Source organism: Thermobia domestica, chromosome 3, assembly GCF_964235325.1.
Source record: "Thermobia domestica chromosome 3, izTheDome1.hap1.1, whole genome shotgun sequence".
Lineage (NCBI taxonomy): Eukaryota > Metazoa > Arthropoda > Insecta > Zygentoma > Lepismatidae > Thermobia > Thermobia domestica.
This window is the reverse complement of record NC_137456.1, coordinates 152,851,882-152,874,466: the sequence shown is the minus strand read 5'-3', so window position 1 is coordinate 152,874,466 and position 22,585 is coordinate 152,851,882. Positions and strand designations below refer to the sequence as shown.

At 34.2% G+C, this 22,585-nt stretch overlaps 1 protein-coding gene across 4 annotated transcripts in view; it reads left to right on the top strand.

Moving 5' to 3' along the window:
- The window catches only part of rudhira (breast carcinoma-amplified sequence 3 protein rudhira), a 121,237-nt gene that overhangs the window by 51,128 nt on the left and 47,524 nt on the right, over window positions 1–22,585 (top strand). For 3 of the 4 annotated variants that reach the window (XM_081751903.1, XM_081751900.1, XM_081751901.1), the window contains exons 5-8: window positions 4,821–5,038; window positions 7,388–7,473; window positions 10,679–10,827; window positions 21,237–21,380. In XM_081751903.1, coding sequence (XP_081608029.1) covers window positions 4,821–5,038; window positions 7,388–7,473; window positions 10,679–10,827; window positions 21,237–21,380 — 597 coding nt within the window. The remainder of the gene's footprint in view (window positions 1–4,820; window positions 5,039–7,387; window positions 7,474–10,678; window positions 10,828–21,236; window positions 21,381–22,585) is intronic. The other variant, XM_081751902.1, reaches the window with a different exon arrangement.

Sequence of the window (22,585 nt, the reverse complement as noted above, 5' to 3'; positions counted from 1 at the left end):
ATAATAATAATAATAATAATAATAATAATAATAATAATAATAATAATAATAATAATAGAGGCAACGGAGAAACAGACAAGAAGCAAGCAATTAAAAGAATCTGTACTAGTTGTCATTGAAGTTTTCGTTTCTACGAGTGATGATATATCAGATGAAGGACTAGTTTAATCTCATAATATGCTTTTCGACAGAATGATGAGAATGTCGCCGATGAGATATGGGAGCGTGATCTAGGTTAAATTGGGATTACGTCGTAATCATGTGGTACGACCTCCTGAAAGGAGACAATTACCATCTGTACAACTTTGTATAACCTCATATATACAATACTGGCCACATATATACCAGATTGAAATGTTGCTTTGAGCGAGTGAAAGTTACATCCGCTACTAATGAAATCTTTTTCTTTTTCTGATGTAAGTCTTGCTCCTCCTACTAAAACTTTACATACATACACGAACTTCTTCACAAAATTTCAGCAATCTGCGATTATTTCTTTTGGGTGGTGTTTTCTACTTCTGTGTTTGGATTATACACAGTTTGTCCAGTGGGAAAGGTAACTAATGAAAAATGAAAGACAAGACATTGTGGACTGGTAGATTACAATACCGTTTATTCAAAATAGGCATATGGATGAATCAACATCAACATTAACATTTATATATAACTTTGTTAAGCAGTCTTGGTACTTTTTTTCAGAACTGCCTACAAAATCGCTGTCGAAGGCTTTTGGAAGTCTGGAATGGTGTTGAAACGCCTTCCTCTTAACATCAATTTTATTTTCGGAAATAGCTAGAAGTCGATGGAACCAAATCTGAAACATATGGGGGAGGGATGATTGCGCTCCACGATCCCGTTTTTGGTCACAAATAGCGTGCCATCTTGCTCTTTGTCACTGTAGGTCTGTAACCAGGATTTTTGTTGGGAGGGAGAGAGGGTCACAGATATTTTTTTCTTTCTGTCTCAAATACATATGGCCCTTCTTAACCGAGTTGATATGCTTTTTGCACTTGGTACGCATGGTTCCGAGCTTGATTCTCGTTAGAGAATGAAGGTTTTCGATGCTGAGACAATTTAAGAGCTATTTACAAGAAGAATTAATGAATTTCAGTCCAAAATGCTAGAAAATAACGGCTTAGTAACTACAGTTATTTTAATAATAATAATAATAATAATAATAATAATAATAATAATAATAATAATAATAATAATAATAATAATAATAATTTATCTTTGATTTTACGTTCAGTAAAAGCTCGTTTTTATTCATACATAAATTTTACAGTATCACCTGAATAGATAGCCTACTGCATAATTCTTCGGGTCTTAAAACCTGTTGTGATGAACTTTAAAAAAATAATAAAATAAAAAAAATGAATAAAAATATTTACTAATTGTACATACCTGACCAATACTTTAGTCCACCAAATTTAGTTTCTTACTATCCCTAGAATTTAGGGAAACGAAAACAATTACAGAATTCACTACAACTTTAGAGCTGTTTTCAATAAAAATTGCAGAAGAAATTTTATATAGGAACTGTCGAATTTTTCATTTGCCCTTGTTGGCGATTTGTACTGAAATTAGAACAAAGGCGCCTCTGGACTCTCGGGTGAACTAAACTATTGAATAGCAACAGTGTCGCGGTTTGTCTTTATGTCTCTTTCATTCTTGCACTCACGCGTTTACATTTTGCCGAAGACGTGTTTAGAGATTGACAGGGGGTGGAGAAGCGTTTGTGCTAAAGGAGTTGTAGATCGGGTAACAACCTTTGCTCCCTCCCTAGTCTAGTGCACGAACTTTGACGTTTTCTTTTTTCCGCCATCATAGCACTTGTAGTTTCGAGAACATGCGTTATAGAAAGAAAATCAAAGAAAAAGGTAATGCAATACTAAAGTTAAAATATGGATTTTGTAATGACAGCTTCTCAAGTTTAGGTCTAAAATATTCAGTTTGAGTGCCCGATAAACTCTTCCTGTGATAATTTAATTTCTATGTTACTTTTCTTCTTTTGACAATGTATGGGACCTAGCAATAGCTTCGGATACTGCAATTATAGGACAAATTTGCACTGCTTTCTCTAATAGAAAAGATTTAATTACATATTTTTAAGGTTGAAAAATATAAAGGGTAGACAGTACTTTATTAATAATCAACGGAAATAGGTACATGTACATGTTAATGAATGATTGCTTCGAAAAACTAATCCATCTCTCGAAAAAATGCTATGTGTGGGGCAAATAAAAAAGAACCCGAGTCATAAGGGAGGCACGTGCCCGGGTGCTCCCTCCCCCCTTGACTACGACAATGCACGTAAAACTCGGTGTTAACAATGTGACCCTCTGGGGTGGATTCCTTGTGGGTGGTGCCTTTGGAATCGAAGAAAACAGTGGACAGAGTTTTGATTCGGCTCTTCCATGCAACTTTCATTGATTTTAGGGAGTCTTGATCCTTCCATGTCGAGCTCTGGCGTTTTGTGAGTTCGTACTGAAAGTACCATGTTTCATCATCTATTGCAATGCTTGACATGAATCTTGGATCCACATAAACTATTTGTTTCATGTCCTTGCAGCGTTCCACACTGCAATGTTTATTGTACGTCACTGTGTATACGCGCACAAACGACGCACATTTCTTTCATTTACCCAAATTTTCTGTTAGAATAAGATGGCCACTAGACTTTGGATTTCCAGTGAGATCCTTAATAAGCCTTGCACATGCACAACAATCCTTGCGTACAATATCCACCACTGGACGTTTTCGTCAGTTCACACATCCATTGCTGGTCTTGGTTGTAAATCGTTTTTAATGCTGTCCTGACTATCACGAAATCTTGTATACCACTTAAACATATTCTTACGGCTCATTGACTCACTGCCGTAAACATTTTGAATCATTTGATACGTCTCTGTTGCACTTTTACTCAGTTTCAAACAGAATTTAGTGTCATTGCTCTATTACTCCCATTTCGATCGACTTTCAACAGGTGGTGTTAGTCACAAGATCCGTGCGCATCGAACCGTAGCTGCTAGCGCTTTACAACTTCGACGGAAGATAATTGAAGTGTGTCGCTACGTAGTATATATACTTCTCCATAGATGGCGCTGTTTTTCAGTGACAAAAAAAGTTACCTCTGCTACTGGACAGACTGTGTATTACTTAATTATTATTATTATTAAGCAAACAATATCTAAACTTGATTTATATTGCAAATTCTACAATAATAATAATAATAATAATAATAATAATAATAATAATAATAATAATAATAATATAATATAATAATAATAATAATAATAATAATAATAATAATAATAATAATAATAATAATAATAATAATGATGATGATGATGATGTTTGACACAAAAGTAGTGCAGCCAAATTTCGGTAAAGAATATTTTATAGCAACAGAATTGTAGATATTCTGCTTTGGAGCACGAGGCATTCGAATGCCAAAATATTATGATTGTTGTACAAGTATACATAATATTTCATACTCCTTTCACCACTACAAATAGACACAGCCAGACTCATATGTTCTGAAAGTTAAGTTTGAAATCCTTTGGAAGGAGTGTACATAGTTGTGGTAGCTGTCAGAATGGATTATGTAATGTTTTAACTGCAATAATAGCTGATAAGATAGGGCATTCCATATCCTAGAAACAGGATAAGTAAATTCAAGATAGATGTCTGTGGTTCGCTAAAGCCATGAATACCATGTGAGTTTTATTGTGATGGGTTTCCTGCTTTCGACAAGGATGGATGGAGCATTGCGTCATAAGATTGCATTGCATCAAATCATATATAATTTATTCTCATGCATTTCAACGAACAGAGAGTGTAATTTATAAGTAAATTGCGTTTTTCTTGGATCAAATAATTGTCGATCAACTGATATCATTGTTGGTCTTAATGTTAGAAGCCAGAGAACATCGATAGTTTATTTGCAATGAATGATTTGATAAGTTTAACGTCCCTATTCAAAACCAAGACAATATGAGACTGGACTATTGCATAAAGTGGTATCCGAACCACTACTCAGTTTATCGGAAGGAGATAACCTCAAGAGGGTTTGAACCCGAGACCACGTACACAGAAAGCATGCGCGTTAGCTTGTACTAGTTTATAGTGGCTTTGTAATATTATAATGTCCTTTGTTCGAGCTTGTGAGGGTCACTAATGAACACTTAACCTCTCTTGACATGCGATGTTCATAGATAATGCTCCTGTTGATCGTTAGTATTTCTTTAAAGTTAGCCATGTTGCAAGATAGAGATACTTTCTGTCGATAGCTGAATACTTGACCCCCATGTTCTGCATGGGTGAGATGATACACAACTGAAATAATGAACCATCTTTTGAGTTTATTGCCTTCATATTCTCCAAGCTTCGTCCCTCGCCGAATTTATTCTCTATTTAGCGTTTATTGAATATTGTTCGGGTCTCACTCAGTGACCCCCACGCAACCCTATTTTCTCTTAACAAATATAACTGCTTGATGAACAACTATTGAGTGTGCGAGAATTAATATCCGCATAGAACGACACCAACACTGTAGATAGTTCTGTGATGCATTTAGTAACTGTTGCCAAGTTGAAAGCATAGTAAGTTTTATTGCACTATAATATTTTGGCATATGACACCAAATAATATGTTTCATAACTGCATATTAGAAATATTTTAATTTCATATTTTTAGTATAAATTATTGCTGTATGCAGTGTCTAAATATGTAATTTTCTAAGAGAGTATGTTATGTTTGTTCCTGTATAATACCTAAATATGTAATTCTCTAAGAGAGTATGTTATGTTATTCCTAAGGTGTACCAAAGGAGAAAGTTTGCGATGACTCACCTATTGAACTAGAAGTTAGAGCTAGAGCGCAATGGACACTTTTTCGACCGCACCTCAGCTACGAGCTTCAACCTCCTTTACCTGCTAGTAATCCTCTTATGGTTCTACCTGATAGACTGCCTTGTGACCAGTCCTATATATCGTCAGCGGAAGTAGGGGATTCCGATGAAAGATGGCTTTCGCAGGTAATTGAAAATAAATCTGTTTATATATATTTGTAATGATTTACGAGTAACAAATAATAGTAACTTGACGAACTGCATATAATTAGTTTAGTACAAAAGTGCTCAGTTTATATCCGATGCATTTTTTAATGGTTATGTTAGCTCAGGATTGTTAATATTTTCTGTGTATTTGAAATCCAAAAAAGGTGTTGAATTGAGGGAAATTGAAATTTTCACTAAATCGAACAGTTATCACACAAATAAAGTTTATGCATTTTTTGTATTGAAAATAATTTCAAGTACTTGGATATTTTTAAGAGTTAACTTTTTTTGTTAAAATTAGTTAAATTAATCCAAATTGTAGTTTATTTTTAGTTACTTAAGAAAATGTATAGACCGTCATGAAAACGTAGACAATCTGTATAATTAATTTAATAAGTAAAGTCTCTTATCCAATTTGTATTTCTAAGTTTAGATTTTCTTCTTATTTCGTTGAAAGGGGTTCATCGAACAAAAAGTTAAAGCGCTGATCTAGAGGAATCACTTGCAAAAATGGTCGAATTTAGTACTCTTCGCAGGAAGATTGTCGTGAATTTCGAAGAGTTTGACAATTTAATTTATTTACAAGGGGATAAAATAGTATACGCAAATTCATAAAATGTATTTTCGACGTTAATAATAATAATAATAATAATAATAATAATAATAATAATAATAATAATAATAATAATAATAATAATAATAATAATAATAATAATAATAAAATCTGCGGTGTAACGATTTAGAAGTATGCTTCACAGGCTAAAAATTGAATACTCAAATGAATAGTTATGCATAACTGATGAAAGCACGCTGAAAATCTTAGAGAATGCACCAACGATGTTGATATTTTCTCCCACAGTCTCATTCCACAATTCTTTCTTTATCATTTACTTACCTTAATCATTCGTCTCCCTTAGCCTAAAGGGGATAGTCGTGGGACGTTAAACTAAAAGATTTCATTTCATTTCTTCTTAATATTTTATAATATTTACATATGGAACTGTTTTTTTCAATATTTAATCCAAGAACAGTTTCCAATATGTAATAGGATCATAACTTTCGATTGGCGGAGAGCATGTAATACCTTCCTTCTCCAGTCCCTTTTGAAAACGATGAATAATAATAATAATAATAATAATAATAATAATAATAATAATAATAATAATAATAATAATAATAATAGTGGCCCCGTGTAGCGTAGTCGCTAATGCTCTCGCCTTCGGTGCGACCGGGCCCGGGTTCGATTCCCGATGGGGCCACTCGGTCGAAAAAGTGTACAACGCTTTTTCAGGCCAGCTGCCCTGAATGAGGTTTTCCTGGGTTTTCCTCATTCACACCACGCAAATGCCTAGCTTATAGGTCCCAGGCCGCTTCCTTCCTTCCCTTTCCCCGGAGAGTGTGCTCGCTGAGGGACGTCATCCCTCAAATCGTGACGGGCTAAATGGCCTTCGATGCCGAAAGCCCAGAAATCTAAAATCCTAAAATAATAATTATATATATATATATATATATATATATATATATATATATATATATATATATATATATATATATATATATATATATATATATATACATTACTATACATTATAACAGACACGATTACACTTTTTTGTATCTAGTCAACACTATATCTTTTGTATAACAACTGCAAAAATAAACAGATTTCTAACCGTCTTTTTCTTTTAAGTATTGGCATTGACCCATACCGTATCTTCGCAATATCAATTTCTTTATCTTCCAACGATCCTGCTTGGGCTCCTTTAAAAAAGTTTTTTTTCTACTTCTTGGACTTTATATTTGCCCACATTATCTTTATTCTTTCGTCTAAGCGCTGGCAATGTCTCTCTCTCGGTTCTTCGTATCCTGTAATTTCTTACTAATCTTATCTCTCCTACGAAATTCCTCTTGAATCCATTTCTTATACTCGTCCTTCTCTCCCTCTATCCTGACCTTCATACTTTGTGCTTTTGGTTGGTTTTGGCTCTGTTACCACTTTTCTTTGGCTTGTTCTTTCTGAACATCTATATTCAATTTGCATTATTTCTGGATACAAATGTTTGCTTCTAACTGAAGAAGTTGAATTAAATTCACAAAGGAAAATAAAAATGAAGTACAACTCGAGAAAATAGTGCAATGAAACACTACAAGAGAAGATCTAGAAAATTGCGAGAGAGAACGTACGAGAAAGTTCGGGAACTAAAATATGCCTGCAAAATCCAGCCGAGGTTCCGAGACTAGCTTCGGGAATCTGACATATCTGATAACCTTTCTTATAGTGTTTTATAATATATTGCTCTCTAAATACTGAATGTTTTTCTCTTTAAGGTGGAGATAGTGACGCATGCTGGACCACATAGACGATTGTGGATGGGTCCACAATTTACCTTTAAAACATTTAATCCACCAAACAAGTAGGTATACTTTTGCAAGATCTTGTGATATTAAATTTAAGTTTATTAAATTCAAATTAACTAATTTAGGCCACTCTTAGACGTATTTTTTTAATGAAAAAATGAAACTTATTAAAGTAGACGACACTAACATCATCATCTTAAGAAAATTACAAAAGTCATTATTTATTTGTAACGTATGTCAAATTTACGCGTAGATGCTACTAAGTAAATAGTTAAAGTGATATTGAAAGAGTAATATTTCTTTGTTTCTTCTTGATTCAAGTGTGGACAATATAAAATCATGATTTTTATTGATGCGTTATACTGGTTTGATATAAATTATCATTATATTAGAACCTCTTAATAATTTAGTTCTCATGAGAAATGAGTGTCGTTATTCTGTGTCAGCTGGTTTATAAAATATAAAGAGTCGGAATAGAGTACAAAGGTCTTAACTTGTTTGGTTTTCAATTGTTTGTATAGTTCAAAGATTCGGAACATAATTCTTCTTTTCCAAGATAGAGGTTAAAACTAATAAAACAAAACTAAAGGGAAAATAGTACTAAGTAAGAAACATTTAGTTTTTGTTAAAAATGTATCGTAAGTAACAAAAATGAAGTTTGCCACTGAAAGGTTCCAATTCTTTTTCCATCTAGGTCAGATCATGTAATGATGTTCGTAGATCTATAACGTCACGAATGTTGATATTGCTTGTCTTTCTTCTTCTTCCAGAAGCAAATCGTACTAGTAATATAAAAACGTGTTAGCCTGTGAGTAACGCTAATATGCAAACTTCAAAACTTTTAAAGAATTGCGGGTTACATAAATAATAGGCGAAAATATTTAGGTATTCTTAATCCGTAATTTTTACTATTCGACAGAGAAAAAATAGTAGTAGTATCAATTTTCATGATGTCATGTACTGATCCGGAAAGTGGTAGATTCTTCAGGTCACCACATGTATTGCATTTTATATTCCATTTTAACGCTTTTTTCTTTTACCTATAAGAATGTCCTTCCCTTAGTTTTGTTCTAAACTAACTCTATTATATCTATTTTTCGAAAATATGGAAAATTTCATTTTAACCATAGGAAGTAATTAAGATTCAATTGAGGTAAGAGCTGTGTACTCTGTTGATAATTAGTTTCTGGTGCGAGTTTAATTCTATAATAGTTTCTGAAGTTAAATGAAAAATCCATTGGTTCTTCTTTCCATTGTAAGTAAATCAGCTTGCTTTTTTTAAAAAAAATAGCACAGGTCTGCATTTTCAAACGTAATGTGTGGGGTTTGGAAATGATAGGTGATATTTACTAATTGTACTACGCTGAGTTAAAAAAATGACATCCATTCGTATCAATAATATATAAAGATCTCTTTGCCTTTACCCATAAAATTGAGTATGAGATTTATTTCATTGCATATGCGTGGCTTAAATTATTTCCTTAAAACAGCAAGAAATTCGTTTTCAAACGTTTTCAATTAAAAAAGCTAAAAGTTTCTTTTACGGAAAGTCATACAATTGAATAATTTCGAGGGTTGCTTCGAAAATAACAACAAAAATCTACTATGTTACAAGATATACCATTATAATATATACGACGTTATATTATTGACATTATATTACAAAATATACAACACCATTTTACATATAACTTTATGTTACTAAACAATTTAGCTTACTTGTCAGTCACTTTTTAAATCAGCAGTACACTTGAGTAACGAAACCTGTTGTTTCTTAAAGATTATGTGGTTAGATTATATATGTAAATCTCTCCATGTTCTTCTGTAACAAACCAACAGTAGTCGTCTTCACTCTTCAATAGTCGTGCTAACGCTGTTCCGTAAGCCTTATTTCGTTGAGAAATCTTTTACCGAGCTCTTCACTTGTATTCAAAGTTGCCTAGTTGGAAATGCAATAGATGTACCGTAAGAATCTTTTTACATCCCAGTTTTTGGAAGCTTGACTTCATTGTCCCAAGAATTTTCTGTTTTCTGGGTGGTGCTTCCCGAGAAAATCCATTCGCCTGACATGTTTACAGCCTTGATATACAAATTGAAAAATCTTTACTTAATATGGAAGGAAGATAGCAATGTTTTGTGAGTCAGTCAAAGTCTCTTTTACCACGTCCTTGGAATCGTCTTGAAAATTGTCTGATTGAAGGAAGGAAAAGAAAGACTAAAGAAAGAAAGAAAAGAACTTCATATACTCAGACTGCAGTTAGTACAAAATGGCAGTTCACCCGTCTCAAATTCTGATTCTCGTGTTCTGCACATTGCATACCGGATACACTTTGCAACCAAGTTATTTTTTGTTTTAGATAAAACCTGAGATCAGGACATGCCCCTTGGAGAGACCAAGTTTTCTCACTAGATGTTTCAGTTCTCCCCTAAAAGGCTCTGGGGCATTGCCATTGCCACTTCAATTGTAATCTCTATTTGTCCCTGCAGAAACATCAGGTGCAACAGAATCCAGATTACCAGGCTAAGAGGGTACAGTAATGTCATTTCCATGGGTAGCAGACCTGGTTTCCGAATTCAAATCAGGGTACAAAATTTCATACATGTTTTTGGTGTTGAGCCCAGAAACAATAGTCAAACAGAAATTAGAATCATCTGTAATCCTTTGCTGGACATTGTAACATCAAAAGGTAAACATTTTAACTGACCACTACTCCAACATTGAGGAACGAAATTCTTGTCCTGGTCTTCAAATTTCATACCAAAGTATGCCCTATAAGCACGGTGCACAAAGTCCGTTGTGTTACGACATTTTTTCTTAATTATAATAGAATCATACAGGCACAGGATGAGTATGGATTGTTAATGCAAGCCTAACTTTACTTCACTGTCTTTCTAAGGAACAAAACAACAGGAATTAGTAGGTCACTGTTTACGATTGTATCCTGTATGGAAATTATCAGGAAAACGCTGTTGCTGCATCTGTATACCAACGACACTAAAACATAAACTGTATTAAAGTTAAATGTTACGAAACACACTACATTGCGGACAAAGCAAAGTGACTTCAATGTACTACGTATTACACGACGCTGTAGAACAAAAACTGTGGGTGAAGGAGTCAAAAGGATGTCATTTTTATGTTCAGCATCATGGCTATACTAAAAAACCCATCATCACTTCTCAATCCCTGAAATATGCAGGCCTGTGCAATTACACTTTTCATTTATTTTTTTCTGAACGGAAGTACGTTATGCCTTTCAGTGTTTGTAATCCACAACCAATAACTGAAATCGAAGCTGTTGAAGTAGGAACAGGTCCAGGTTCACGGCCGGCTCGCTCAAATCCTGTGAATATGCCACCATCAAGCACTGGTCCAGTTGTTCCCGTACTTATTGAATCCGGATCAGGTAGTAAGTTGAGTTTTCCCCCCACATTAAGTTTTAAATTTACTCTTTCTGTTCGTTTCCTATCTAAAATCTCTGCAGTTGGGTTTCAGAAAAATCAATTTCGAACCTGGTGAAATTTCGATAAACTTCTTTAGTTGTCAGAATAAGGTACAAATTATTTAACTTGATCATAGAATGTGCAAAAGCAATGAGTAATTTCGAATCAAGAGTACAACATTTAACATTGGAATGCTTGAGGTGAGTTTTTTCCTTGGTTATCCGAAAATTGCATCGTAAGCTTGAAGATTATACTTTACGTAGTATCCTGGTATACTCGTGGTTGCATCAAAAATCTGTATTTGTATCGCAAAAGCCAAACAGAACGTATCAATTAGCCTGTCGTGGTTACAGTTAGCAACCGTTGTCCTGTCATGAACCCATTTATTGACTATGCCGCACGGAGCTCCAGTTGTACATATATGAGAGGCAACTTATGTTCTACTTGTTTCAAGCAAACTGATAAAATAATCGAGTAGTAAGAACAAACCTAAAATTAATGACATGGGTTATTTTATCGTGTAAATAATATAAGTAAGGCCTGTGACAAACATCTTGGCATTTCAGCTAAACGAATAAAAGGCAAGCTCTGACGCGACATTGCCAAGTGCTAAGAGGTGTGGCTATGGATAAGCAGACGAACTACAGCGCGATTAGGTAGCAGAGGATAGACGTGGACGTGTACAAAATAAACGTGGCAATACCGCTGGCCTCTCATTTGCTAGCAGCATTTAAAGGGAACTTGGAGCGCCGCCTTCAAATGCCAAGAAGTTTGTCACGCCGTTTAGTTCACATTACTAAGACAAATTTCATTTACTTATTTACATAAATTCACAAAAATAAAGGAAACTTTATGTATAATTACGCATATGCTACCATTAAGCAGCGTTAGCCTGGATTTTTACATGAGGTCTAGTACTTACTTTAATATTTTGGTGTGATTTTTTGGCTTCTACCTAGGTATATACGCCGTTTCAACGTCAAGACACTACATTTTAGAAAATCATTGTTAGTGGATTGATCACACTAAAATATCTTATCTGTAATTATTGCTGTATCTTTTAATATTGACAGACCGTATTTTGTTGTTGAGATGGGCACTTGAAATTATTTTTGGTGGAATATTTTTGCAATTGCGTATTTTTAACTGTTAACGTTCCATTTTTTCGTGCCGGCTATTGCCATGAGAAATCCTTTGTGTAAATACCATTTCCGGTTCCCAAAATTATGGCCAAGTAAGATGTCCAAAAGGTATTAAACGTAAAGACACTTTTTCTAATGCTGATACGTGGAAGTCGTATGCAGGGAAAGGTCTCACATATAATATAAACTATTTCGAATTATATTTGTCAACCGGAAATAATGTACTTCAGATATGTACTTTTAATTGCAGTGCAATAAAGTCAGTTTTAGAATTCCAAACTATTATGTAATTGAGTAAGGGAAGTTCTGTACAATGACTTAGTCTGCCTTTGTGTCAACATGGGTTAGAGCAAAGATGATAAGAGATAGCGATAAACAGTTATGCAGGTTCCAGAAATAGGTTTTATCTCAAACCTATAGCGAGAAATGTTAAATATGGAATCAGCATTCAAAGAGAAAGTTCCATCTTCAACCTTATCCCTCTATTTAAATGGAAGTGACGAATTTAACCACTTTCAGTTTCAGTATTGAATCCAATAAGGGAACAAAAACGTTTTCAATGTTGTATATAATAGATAAAAATAAGAGATAGCCAAATATATATATATATATATATGTATATATATATATTTTTTTTGGGGGGGGAAGGAAGGGAGTACAAGAAATGTTTTATATATATATATATATATATATATATATATATATATATATATATATATATATATTCAATTCGACATCGCAAGAGTAGATTCTGTTTCCGCCTTTATTTCTATATTAGAAACAGAAATGGTGGATTTAACATAGCGGGATTTTTTTTTTCTTTCTTTTTAATTTAGCTTTTCAGCGTTCCAAGAATAGGTTCAATCTTTTCCTGTATCTCTCCTTATGAATCTTGAACTGGGGTTCCGTCACTTTCTGTTTCGTAGTTGGCTCTCTGTAATTTGGAAGTGTACCATGATGTCTCAATGTGAAACGAAGCTCTCTTGGTATAGCTATTCAAACTAATAAATATTTGTTAAATACGAAGAAACGATGAAAACGCAATTTCTGAAATATTACAGTGAATGAAAAAAAATATTATTCAATGTTCATTTCAAGGTTTTCAATTCATTGGTAGATAAAATTATGGAAGGGATATTGATAAAAGAAGTTACGAAATCCTACATCGGTACCAGCGATTATATGGTTATGCTTTCATTAAGTACGACCATTATTAAATTGTAGCTTTCTTGTGAGATTGCTGAATGTTTTCATTTGATGAATCCTAGTTTTAAGGGAGCTCTCTTGCGGCTATATGGTTAGGTGTGTGCCTTCAGCACTGGAGACTTGGGTTCGATTCCCAATGGATGCTCATGTGGTTCTGATCCTGCTTTAAGTTATAGTTCCATGTCTCTGCCTAAATGCTGAAAACGAAACTAAACTCCAAATTAGTCAGTCAATCCTAGCTTTAAGACCAAATGGTTTGATAGTTTGAAAAATTTTAAACTGTCATTCTAAGATGAATTAATAAAATAGATTAACAGATAATCAATCAAGGTGAAATAGCAGTGCATTTGGCTAACTAGCATTCGTATGGTATTGCTTATTACAAAGAGATGATTTACAATGAATGTAATGAGAGCATTGAAATAAAATAAGGAAGTTTTATTCAGTTTTCATGTAGATCAGAAACATATTGCTAGTAAAAATGCTTTGAAATTATAATTTAACTTCAATGGTTACAAAAGAGCCACACTAGAGTATTCAGTGTTCTGTTATTTGGTTTCTTTCTTGTAAAAATTATGCCTCTGAATTCTGATTCAATCGAGGGTACCCCAAGATAGTATGTAAAGCACGGGATTCCGCTCCTTCATGGTCTATGATGTATTTTAACCCTCCACTTTCTATTGACATGTGTTCACAGAAAAGCTGTCTCTACATTCAGATTTTCTTAGTAATTTTGATCTTCAATTCGTATCAGTCCACTATTGATAACTAATACACAGGTATAAGTATTGGTACATTCAAATTATAAGCTATCTAATCGTAGTTTTAATAGTAATCTCATAGCTTCTAGGATAAAATCAGTTATTACTAAATAATGATTTTACCTACAATCAATAAAATAACTTTCGTCAAATATAAATAATTTTAATTTTAACGAATAAAGTGATAACTTTAACTACATTTCAATCTAAAACATTCAATTTCACTGTCTTATTCTAACTGTGACAGTTTGCACAAATTTAACAGGGCCTAAAAGCCTGTTCAATTCTAATTAATAAATGCAAACACTGTGACCTTAACTAATGTCAAATACAGTCGCCAGAACGGCATTATTACCATTCCTCCAAAGAATGCATACATAACAGACAATATGTATAGAAAGAAAAGCTGGAATTAGACTCCCACTATAAATTCACACAACCTTTTTTAAAAAAGAATAAATTTACTTCAATCAAGGAAACACTAGTAATAAATAGAACCGTTTTTTCCTATAATCCTATATAAGATTCAATTGTGTTTTATTTTCCCCTATAAAAAAAAAAAAAAAAAAAGTAATAGAAATCTTCTTGAGCATATGCAGTAAATATTAGCGTTTGATGAATACAATTTACATTGATTCTCAACTTCTTCACATTGCTTAGCTATTTTCCTTTTCATCTAAATTCATTAAATAAGATAACTGATTATAGTAACGGGCTATTGTGATAGAATAGATTATATGCATTATATTTAGAAGAAATGAACTTTTTCTTTTGGTATAACCTAAGTAAGCTAGTAGACTCATACTCTACAAAGGAAGTCTTGTGTTTCAAATAACCACCAATCCTAAAACCCTTGTTTGTTCTTTAACATTCGTAAATGAAGCTCTTATCTTATCCATGGTGTGGTGCCTGAATAGGTCTTGAAATCAACCTCCTATCATTTATCCATTTCATTTCAAAGGGATACTTGAGCGAATCAGCTGTAAAGCACAAGAATTTTCCTTCTCCAAGTCTTAGCAAAGTTCAGTCCTACTAATGACAATTATAGTGCTTTACATGAACTTGTTAAATTCGTAGTACTTAATTAACATTTCATTTAAATTAGGACATTCCATCATTGAATACTTGAAGTAATAGAAGCTATAACATCACTAGACTGCCTAATTTTAATAACAATAACAAAATTAGTTCTCTTAACTTTACTATCTTTGCCCGTCGTCGTCATTTGTGTAACAGTAATCGTCTCACTCACTATTGGCTTAGTAAGGAGGACAGAACTAGCGTGTCTCCCAAAAAGTATACGGTAACTTTCGTACCTATCAACACGATGTATGACTTGTAGCCAATATGATTTATACCGACAGAAAATGATTGCTGTGTTTCTTTTTCTATATCATTCTTTCATACATAATTACTATGTTTTAAGATTAAACAAATAAAATAAATCATATTAAGCAACCCTTTTCGAAAAAAATTAACCTTTTTACAAAATTATTTTCTCAATATTGTTATCCCTCTGAGGCACACCCCCTTTCTTAGGATTTCTACCTAAATAAATTGTTATTAAAAACAATTGAAACAACCTATCGTTACGGTCATTTTAGTAGTAATAACAGCACTTATTACATTTCGTATTATGTACGAATTGCATATGCTTCATTATTCGTAATTCACCTTAATCAAATTTGGCCTTTGTCTAAATATAACAAACATTAGATCCTTATCTATTGAAATCTTATTGAGGGAATTAATTATTGTTTTCCCAATTATTAGTAGATTTTAACTTTTAAAAAATTAAAGAGTTTTCAAAGTTATAGATACAAGACAAACTTTTAGGTCTTGTTGTTAAACACTACTTTGAAATGGCTGTTCAGCACGTAAGTTCATAAACAAAAGTTAAAATTTGTCGCCTAATATTTCAGTCATCGTATTCGTTTTACAACGATGATTATTTTCTACAAATCGTAACGATGTTGTTATATTTAAGCTTTGGAGGCTAAACAAGAATAATAGTATCAGCGCTTAGTTTACTAACTTAAGCAGAACTTGGTCTCTCAGGAAGATAAATCTCAGATGTCAAATTTATAATGTAATAAAATCCCGCGCATTCATTATATATTTTTTTCATAGTAATACATATAATTATTGGAAGTTTAGATAAATGATTGTACCACTAAATTTAGGAGTGTTTTTCTCATCTCTCCTCGTCATAGTGCAGTTTAAACATGATTAAAAGTATTGTTTTCTTCTAAATTATACTCTTCATAACTTACAAATGCCTTAAAGATATCATATTTCGCCCCTTCTTCCCTGAACTATCAATGCTATGGCCTTTCTTTGGGAACTTGTGCGTAACACGAACGTGTACACCAAATTCTGTAAAATAAAGCATAAGGCTAAAGATTTTAAGAATGTTGAAAATAATAATGTTCAACTGTTGATATTGTATTACAAATCGTTGCGAAGTGTCTTTCTTCTTCATCTCTTTGGATATATTTAAAATTAAGTTTATGGTTGCATTTCTCAATTATCTCACAGTTGTATATACCATAATCAGGATATTTAACACAAAGGTCTGTAGTGAAGAGGTAGTCTGTAGTCGTGGTTTCGAAGTTACGATTCCAACATGTATATAACTGTAGCACTAATAATGGGTGTTCCACTCGAAGATACCTCCTACAAAAATCACATCATTGTATAAATATTTGACCAGTTGCGATGAAGTTTTAAGAGAATGTAATGTATGCCATGAGAAAAGTGAACGACAACATTATACCCCGTAGCCGCTGAGGAAGGGTGGCAACAGATAAGTTCCGCTAGTCGTTGTTGTTAATACGCTCATGTTTTTGGTGAAGTGTGAGAAATGATATAACATACTTACTTGTTTTCACGTCATAGTGAAGATGTATCTCTATTCTGTTGAAGAGCGCGTGCGTATTTTGAAACAGTAATGGATTAGTGGTTCCGTTAAGACATGTCAGAGAATGTTTCTGGAACAATTTGGTGGTCGACACCCGTGGTCTAAACGCTACATACGAATGTGCAGCTTCCTGCTCAAATGCGTTTAGAAGCGGAGGAGGACATTTCCACCACTTCGTGTGACTTCATTTCTCACACACACAGGTATGCCATGTACAAATTTTGTTTCATATCCTCTCCACCTGTCTCTTTTACACAATTTCTGGGGCTACTTTCGAGTGGGACACCCTGTGTATGTGAGTGTTTATTATAATACCTGAAGGAATATTTTAAAATTAATTTATTATTTATATTCTATTGTATTTCTGGTGTTCAAAGTGTGATGAAATCAGGTTGACATTATTATATTATTAAACGTGATACAGATTTAAGGCTTATCTTGTTAAATATACCTGAGTATGTTGATTTGATTTGCTTTAAGTTTACCGTCTCTTTCAGAAGCGAGGCTATATGAGACGTGGAACTACAGCTTAATGTCAGACCCGAACCATATGAGCACTCACTGTAATGGAACGCGAGCCTTCCACGCCATACTTGAGCATATGAACACGACCTTTACGCGGAAGAGAATTTCGGTCAGTGAGAAAATAAATATATATATTATTCTCAGTTCCAGCGTAGAGTAGATAACATTTGTTCTAGTTAAGGATAAACATAGATCTCATTACATGTACTGGGTACTGTCTTTATATCAAATCTGTTACTTGGGCTTACGGAAATAAAATTACCAATCGCTAAATTTCCAGTCAGTCCTATGCTTTCACAACAAGTCTACGTAAATTTATTATCAGGATTTGTAAGAAATAAATAAAGAATTAATAGGTTGGGGCTTTCCTATCACCTAATCAGGTTTCCTTTTCAGCACCGAAGCTGTTTTAGGGATGGATCTGTTTAAAATGATCACCATGTATTCAAATTTCAAGCCCCTCCCGCCAGGTGTTGAGTCTGTGCATCAAAGGCGCGCTCTATTAGGCCAGCGGGGAGGGTAAATTAAGTAAAACTGGTATTGTAACCCTAATACAAAAGTTATCTTTCACAAAATTCAGTTACCAATTCTTCCCAACAAGTGGAGTCATGTAATAATTGAGGTTATTTTTCGCGTTATTTGTGTGTTCTAGTTTTTAATCCGTTATTCGTATTTTTCGAAAAACTAACTTTCATCTAAGAGCTAATAAATTTAATTAAATTACTTAAATTTCAAAGTTGTTGACCAAATGATGAAGTTCCAAAAGCTTGTTAGAATTCAACAATTGAAAGGAATACAGTATGGCTCTTATTAGTTAATTAGTGCATTAATTAAATAATGACACCGGTATGTGAACTGCTGCTTAGTTTCTATCCCTATTCTCTAGTTATCAGTCGGGTATTTAATTGTACAGGGGGTAAATAAAAAGTAAAGGCAACATTGTTATAATTCGTACCTGGCTTTATGTACAGAAAAACACCTATTACATTCCTTCAATGTAATAGCCTTACATCTGTCAACTTGTGGAAGGTGTTGTACGCCTTCAGCGCGTCAATCTTTGTCGATGTCCTCCAGAGACCGTCATATGGCACGGATAATGGCTTTTCTTGTGTCGTAGTGCTTCACGCGAAGTGGTTCCTTCATTTTAATGAAAAAGTAATCGTGAATTGCCTGAAAATATTGTTGTGCAGTGCTCCCACATGTCACTTCAGTCTTGACTCACGCATGTTTGCCTTTCCGAAAGATATTGTTGTAGTACTTTCAATTTACTCTTGTACTTCACGGCGCGGCTACTTGTGACTGAATGACACACAGTCATTACCACTCGCCACACTTCATCACTTTAAATTTCTTTATCATTTACGGAACCCTTGTAGTGCTGGGACATAGCCCTCTAACGTGAAAAAGTGTTGCCGCTACTTTTTATGCAGCCTATGCTTCTCAAAGGTTTCTTCAATCGGGTGAGGAATTCTCTAGTATTGGTCAGGAACGAATCAAATAAACGTTCCTGACAGATTTTGTAGCTTATTCTTTCCTCTTCAAAATGGTTATTTCATTGGCTCTAGCTAGCGTAAATATTGAGCTAGAGAGAAAAATAATATACCATTTTGAAGAGGAAAGAATGAGCCACAAAATCTGTAAGGAACGTTTATTTGAAAATCAAATATCATTTTACGGGAAATCCGGGAAAATTTTGGATCAGTGATATCTCAGAAACTGCCCATTTGATTTCCTTTAAATTGAGTACCAAAAGTAGCTCCATATGTTCGTCATAAGTGTGCCAAATGTCAACTTGGGCCAAGAATGGACCTGGAGTCTACAATGATTTTCGTGTGACTATGTCGGGAGAGATACATGGGCTACCAGTCTTTTCAGCTTCTTTTTCTGAATTGGTGACGCACCACGTACCTGAAAGCTCTGGTTCAATACATCAATCGTTGCGTCAGGTGATGTGAAAGGCTGATCAGGATTTGCAGTAAGAGACAGCCCATCAGACGATTCTTGGTCATCACTTGCCTGTACGTCAGCTGCTCTGGAACGACGTGTACTTAGTTCCTTCCTGCACTTGTTCCACACCTTGCTCAGTCTCTGAGCTTTGAGTTGTGGACCCAATTCTGTCGTCCACGCTTGTACCGGGCGAAGTCCAATTCCCACTGCTATGACTGCCAAATGGATTGACACAGTAGAGGCGTGGCAATGCTGACACTGGAATCACCTAAGCAGCAATGCAGCTTTTAAATGCACACAGTTACAGGTAATGCTGCACCTGGATCACGGGACTATCCACTACTGATACTCGGAAATGTGCTGTATAGTCACTGTGACCTCACTAGCTATGCCTGAACACTATATAGACACTCCCAGTTAGACTTGTTGTCCAGTCTAGAGCTAAGAGCTTACTGGCATGCAGTATCAATGTCCTCTGCTTTTATACAGGTAACGAACATGTCAGAATGTTCCAGGCGGTTCTAGAACTTTCTAAATGATACAGATGATTCTAAAACTTTCTAGCATGTTCCAGACGGTTCTAGAAGCTTCTAAAATGTTCCAGATGATTCGAGAACCTTCCAGAATGTTTACATATTTAGGTCAATGCAATGTACTACAATTGATAATGGAATGTTCCATAGATCCTCACAGGATTACTGAATTACAGATTGCACCAGAAAAACATTACTGGTAGGTCAATTACACCTTACTTCACCAGTATTGACAAATTGGCAAATTGCCACATTAGCACCCCAGGTGTCTCTCCCGACATGGTAACACGAAAACCATTGTAGATTCCAGGCCGATTCGTGGCCCAAGTTGATATTTGGCACACTTATACCGGACATAAGGGGCTACCTTGATACATTTTTTTACTGCCCTGTACTCTGAAACTACAGGGAGTACAGGGCTAAAATTTGGTGCATGATCATCTCTCATAGGGGCCTACATGTACACCAAGTTTATCAAATTCTGAGACGACGAGGTTTTTTCGTGAAAATTTGTCGATTTCGCATGAAATGACTCTATCATCTTCGTAAAAGAAAGCTTGTTCTTTCTCATATATTTGGGAAAAACTTGGAGAATGTAAAGGAAAGTATTTGAATTGAGTAAGTAAGGGATTGTAAATAGATGTAAGGAAAAAACACCAATAACCATTATCCTGGGATATATCACACCTACATCCATCAATCCGAAAAATAAATCACCACTCCAAAGGATTATTTCCATGACTCATATGCACACTACTGAAGACGATACGATTGATTAAAACTTGATGATAAGGAACTTACTTGCGGCGGCTCTATCGAAATATCCAGACTGATGGGGATTCCAGTGCACAAAGTTCCAATGAAAACTGCCTAATCTTGCGTGAAACAGGCAGATAGGGACATATTTTATATCCGGTTGCCTTCAGGTTTCACTTTGTATGGTTTCTTAAGTCGCTGAGCGTAGGCAGCATTCTTATATTGCTGTGTGATTTACACTTTCGTGAACTCGAATTCAGGTTTTAAAGTTTTCAACTAATTGTATCATTTGATGATGTAATATTCAAATCTTGTACTGCATTGAGATAATTCCTTTCTTTTATCGTAAGAAGTGCTCAAGTACTATTTATCTCTCTCTCTCTCTCTCTTTTCTTTCTTTTTTTTTTTTTTTTTTTTTTTTTAATTAATACAGTAGTTTGGTGGGAATAGCCAGGCATATTTTTTATATCTAAGAAATTCGTGACTTTAGTATTGTTCTATGGACTTCGGATCATTTCATGATAACTAATTCAATTACATTGTCAGGTATAAGCTAGGATACTCACAGAGTGTTAATTTCTCCAGGTAGTTATGAACAGTCACCGAGATTAATGGAAGCGTATGGCGAAGCAGGTGACTCGGATGGTTCTGGTCCTGGGGAAACCCAGCTGCGAGAAGACTTGGCGGATGCAATGATGGAAAGTTCTGGGGTGCCAACACGCGATACCGGTAAGTATTAAGTTGCATGTTTATGTGTTCAATCGTTCTTTTATTATTATTATTATTATTATTACACAACACATTTTTTCTTGGATTCATACTTTTTTGTTGTTTTACCTTTGTTTATGTAGCCATTGTTATCTGTTGTTAATTTTAAAACAGAATGATTTTGTGTGCATTTTTATCACCGAGTTCATGTTATCACTTTTAAACGTGTTAGGTTCTAGATTGTGCATCGGATGAAAGGAAAACACCAGCGACTAATGTTCCCTTAATTATGTTTTCCTGTGACTAATGTTCAACGTTTCTGTTTTAAGAATAAATCGTGAAAGTTAACGTCAAATACTAACTTAATTTTTTAATTAGCACCTTATGTGAACGATGTAGCAAAATATTAAATAGTTGTTAAAAGTAAGAGCAAAAATAAATAGATACTCACCTTGCATCCAAAAGTTTCTTTTGGTTCGTTATATGATTTCAACCTTCTTTGGAACCAACTTGATTTACAGTTCCTCTAGTTTCCCTTTTCTCTTTACATATTTATCCTCTAAAGGATTTTTCTGTAATATTTGAAGAACACTGGATTATTTGAAAATATTGTAAAGATTTAGTACAATTTGTTAATCCTTGTACTCTAGGTTAAATATTTGCAAATTTAGCACATTTCATTTTGTATTTTCAATTAATCTCAACGCTATCTGAAGATTGAACCAGAGTCATTAAAAATACAAAATAAAGTGTGCTAATTAGTAAATATTTAAACCTATAATTACTTAAGAAAAAAGTATTTAAATGTTCAGATCAAGCTAAATAAAGAAAAGTGAAAGTGTTTTATTTTGAAAATAAAATTTACAACATGTCGCTGGGATGGAAGATCAGATTTTTTCATCCATTTACATTTAAGAACAGATATACGGTAAGTGAATGAGTACAGGGATTAACGAGTATAGTACAAATATTTCAGTAACATTTTCAGATGAGCCAGTGTTCTTCAAATGTTCCAGGAAAATCCTTTCCCAGGATCAATATATAAGAAGAAAAATGAAATGAAATCATTAAGTTTGACGTTATCCCGGCTAGGCTTAAGGGAACGGTGATGATGAGAAATTAATGAAATGTTGCAATGAAAAAAGCAGGAGGAAAGGGAGAACCCCGAGAAATCCCACGCACAGCGATTGTCCACAACAAAGTTCACTTGGCGCGAACTGGGATCA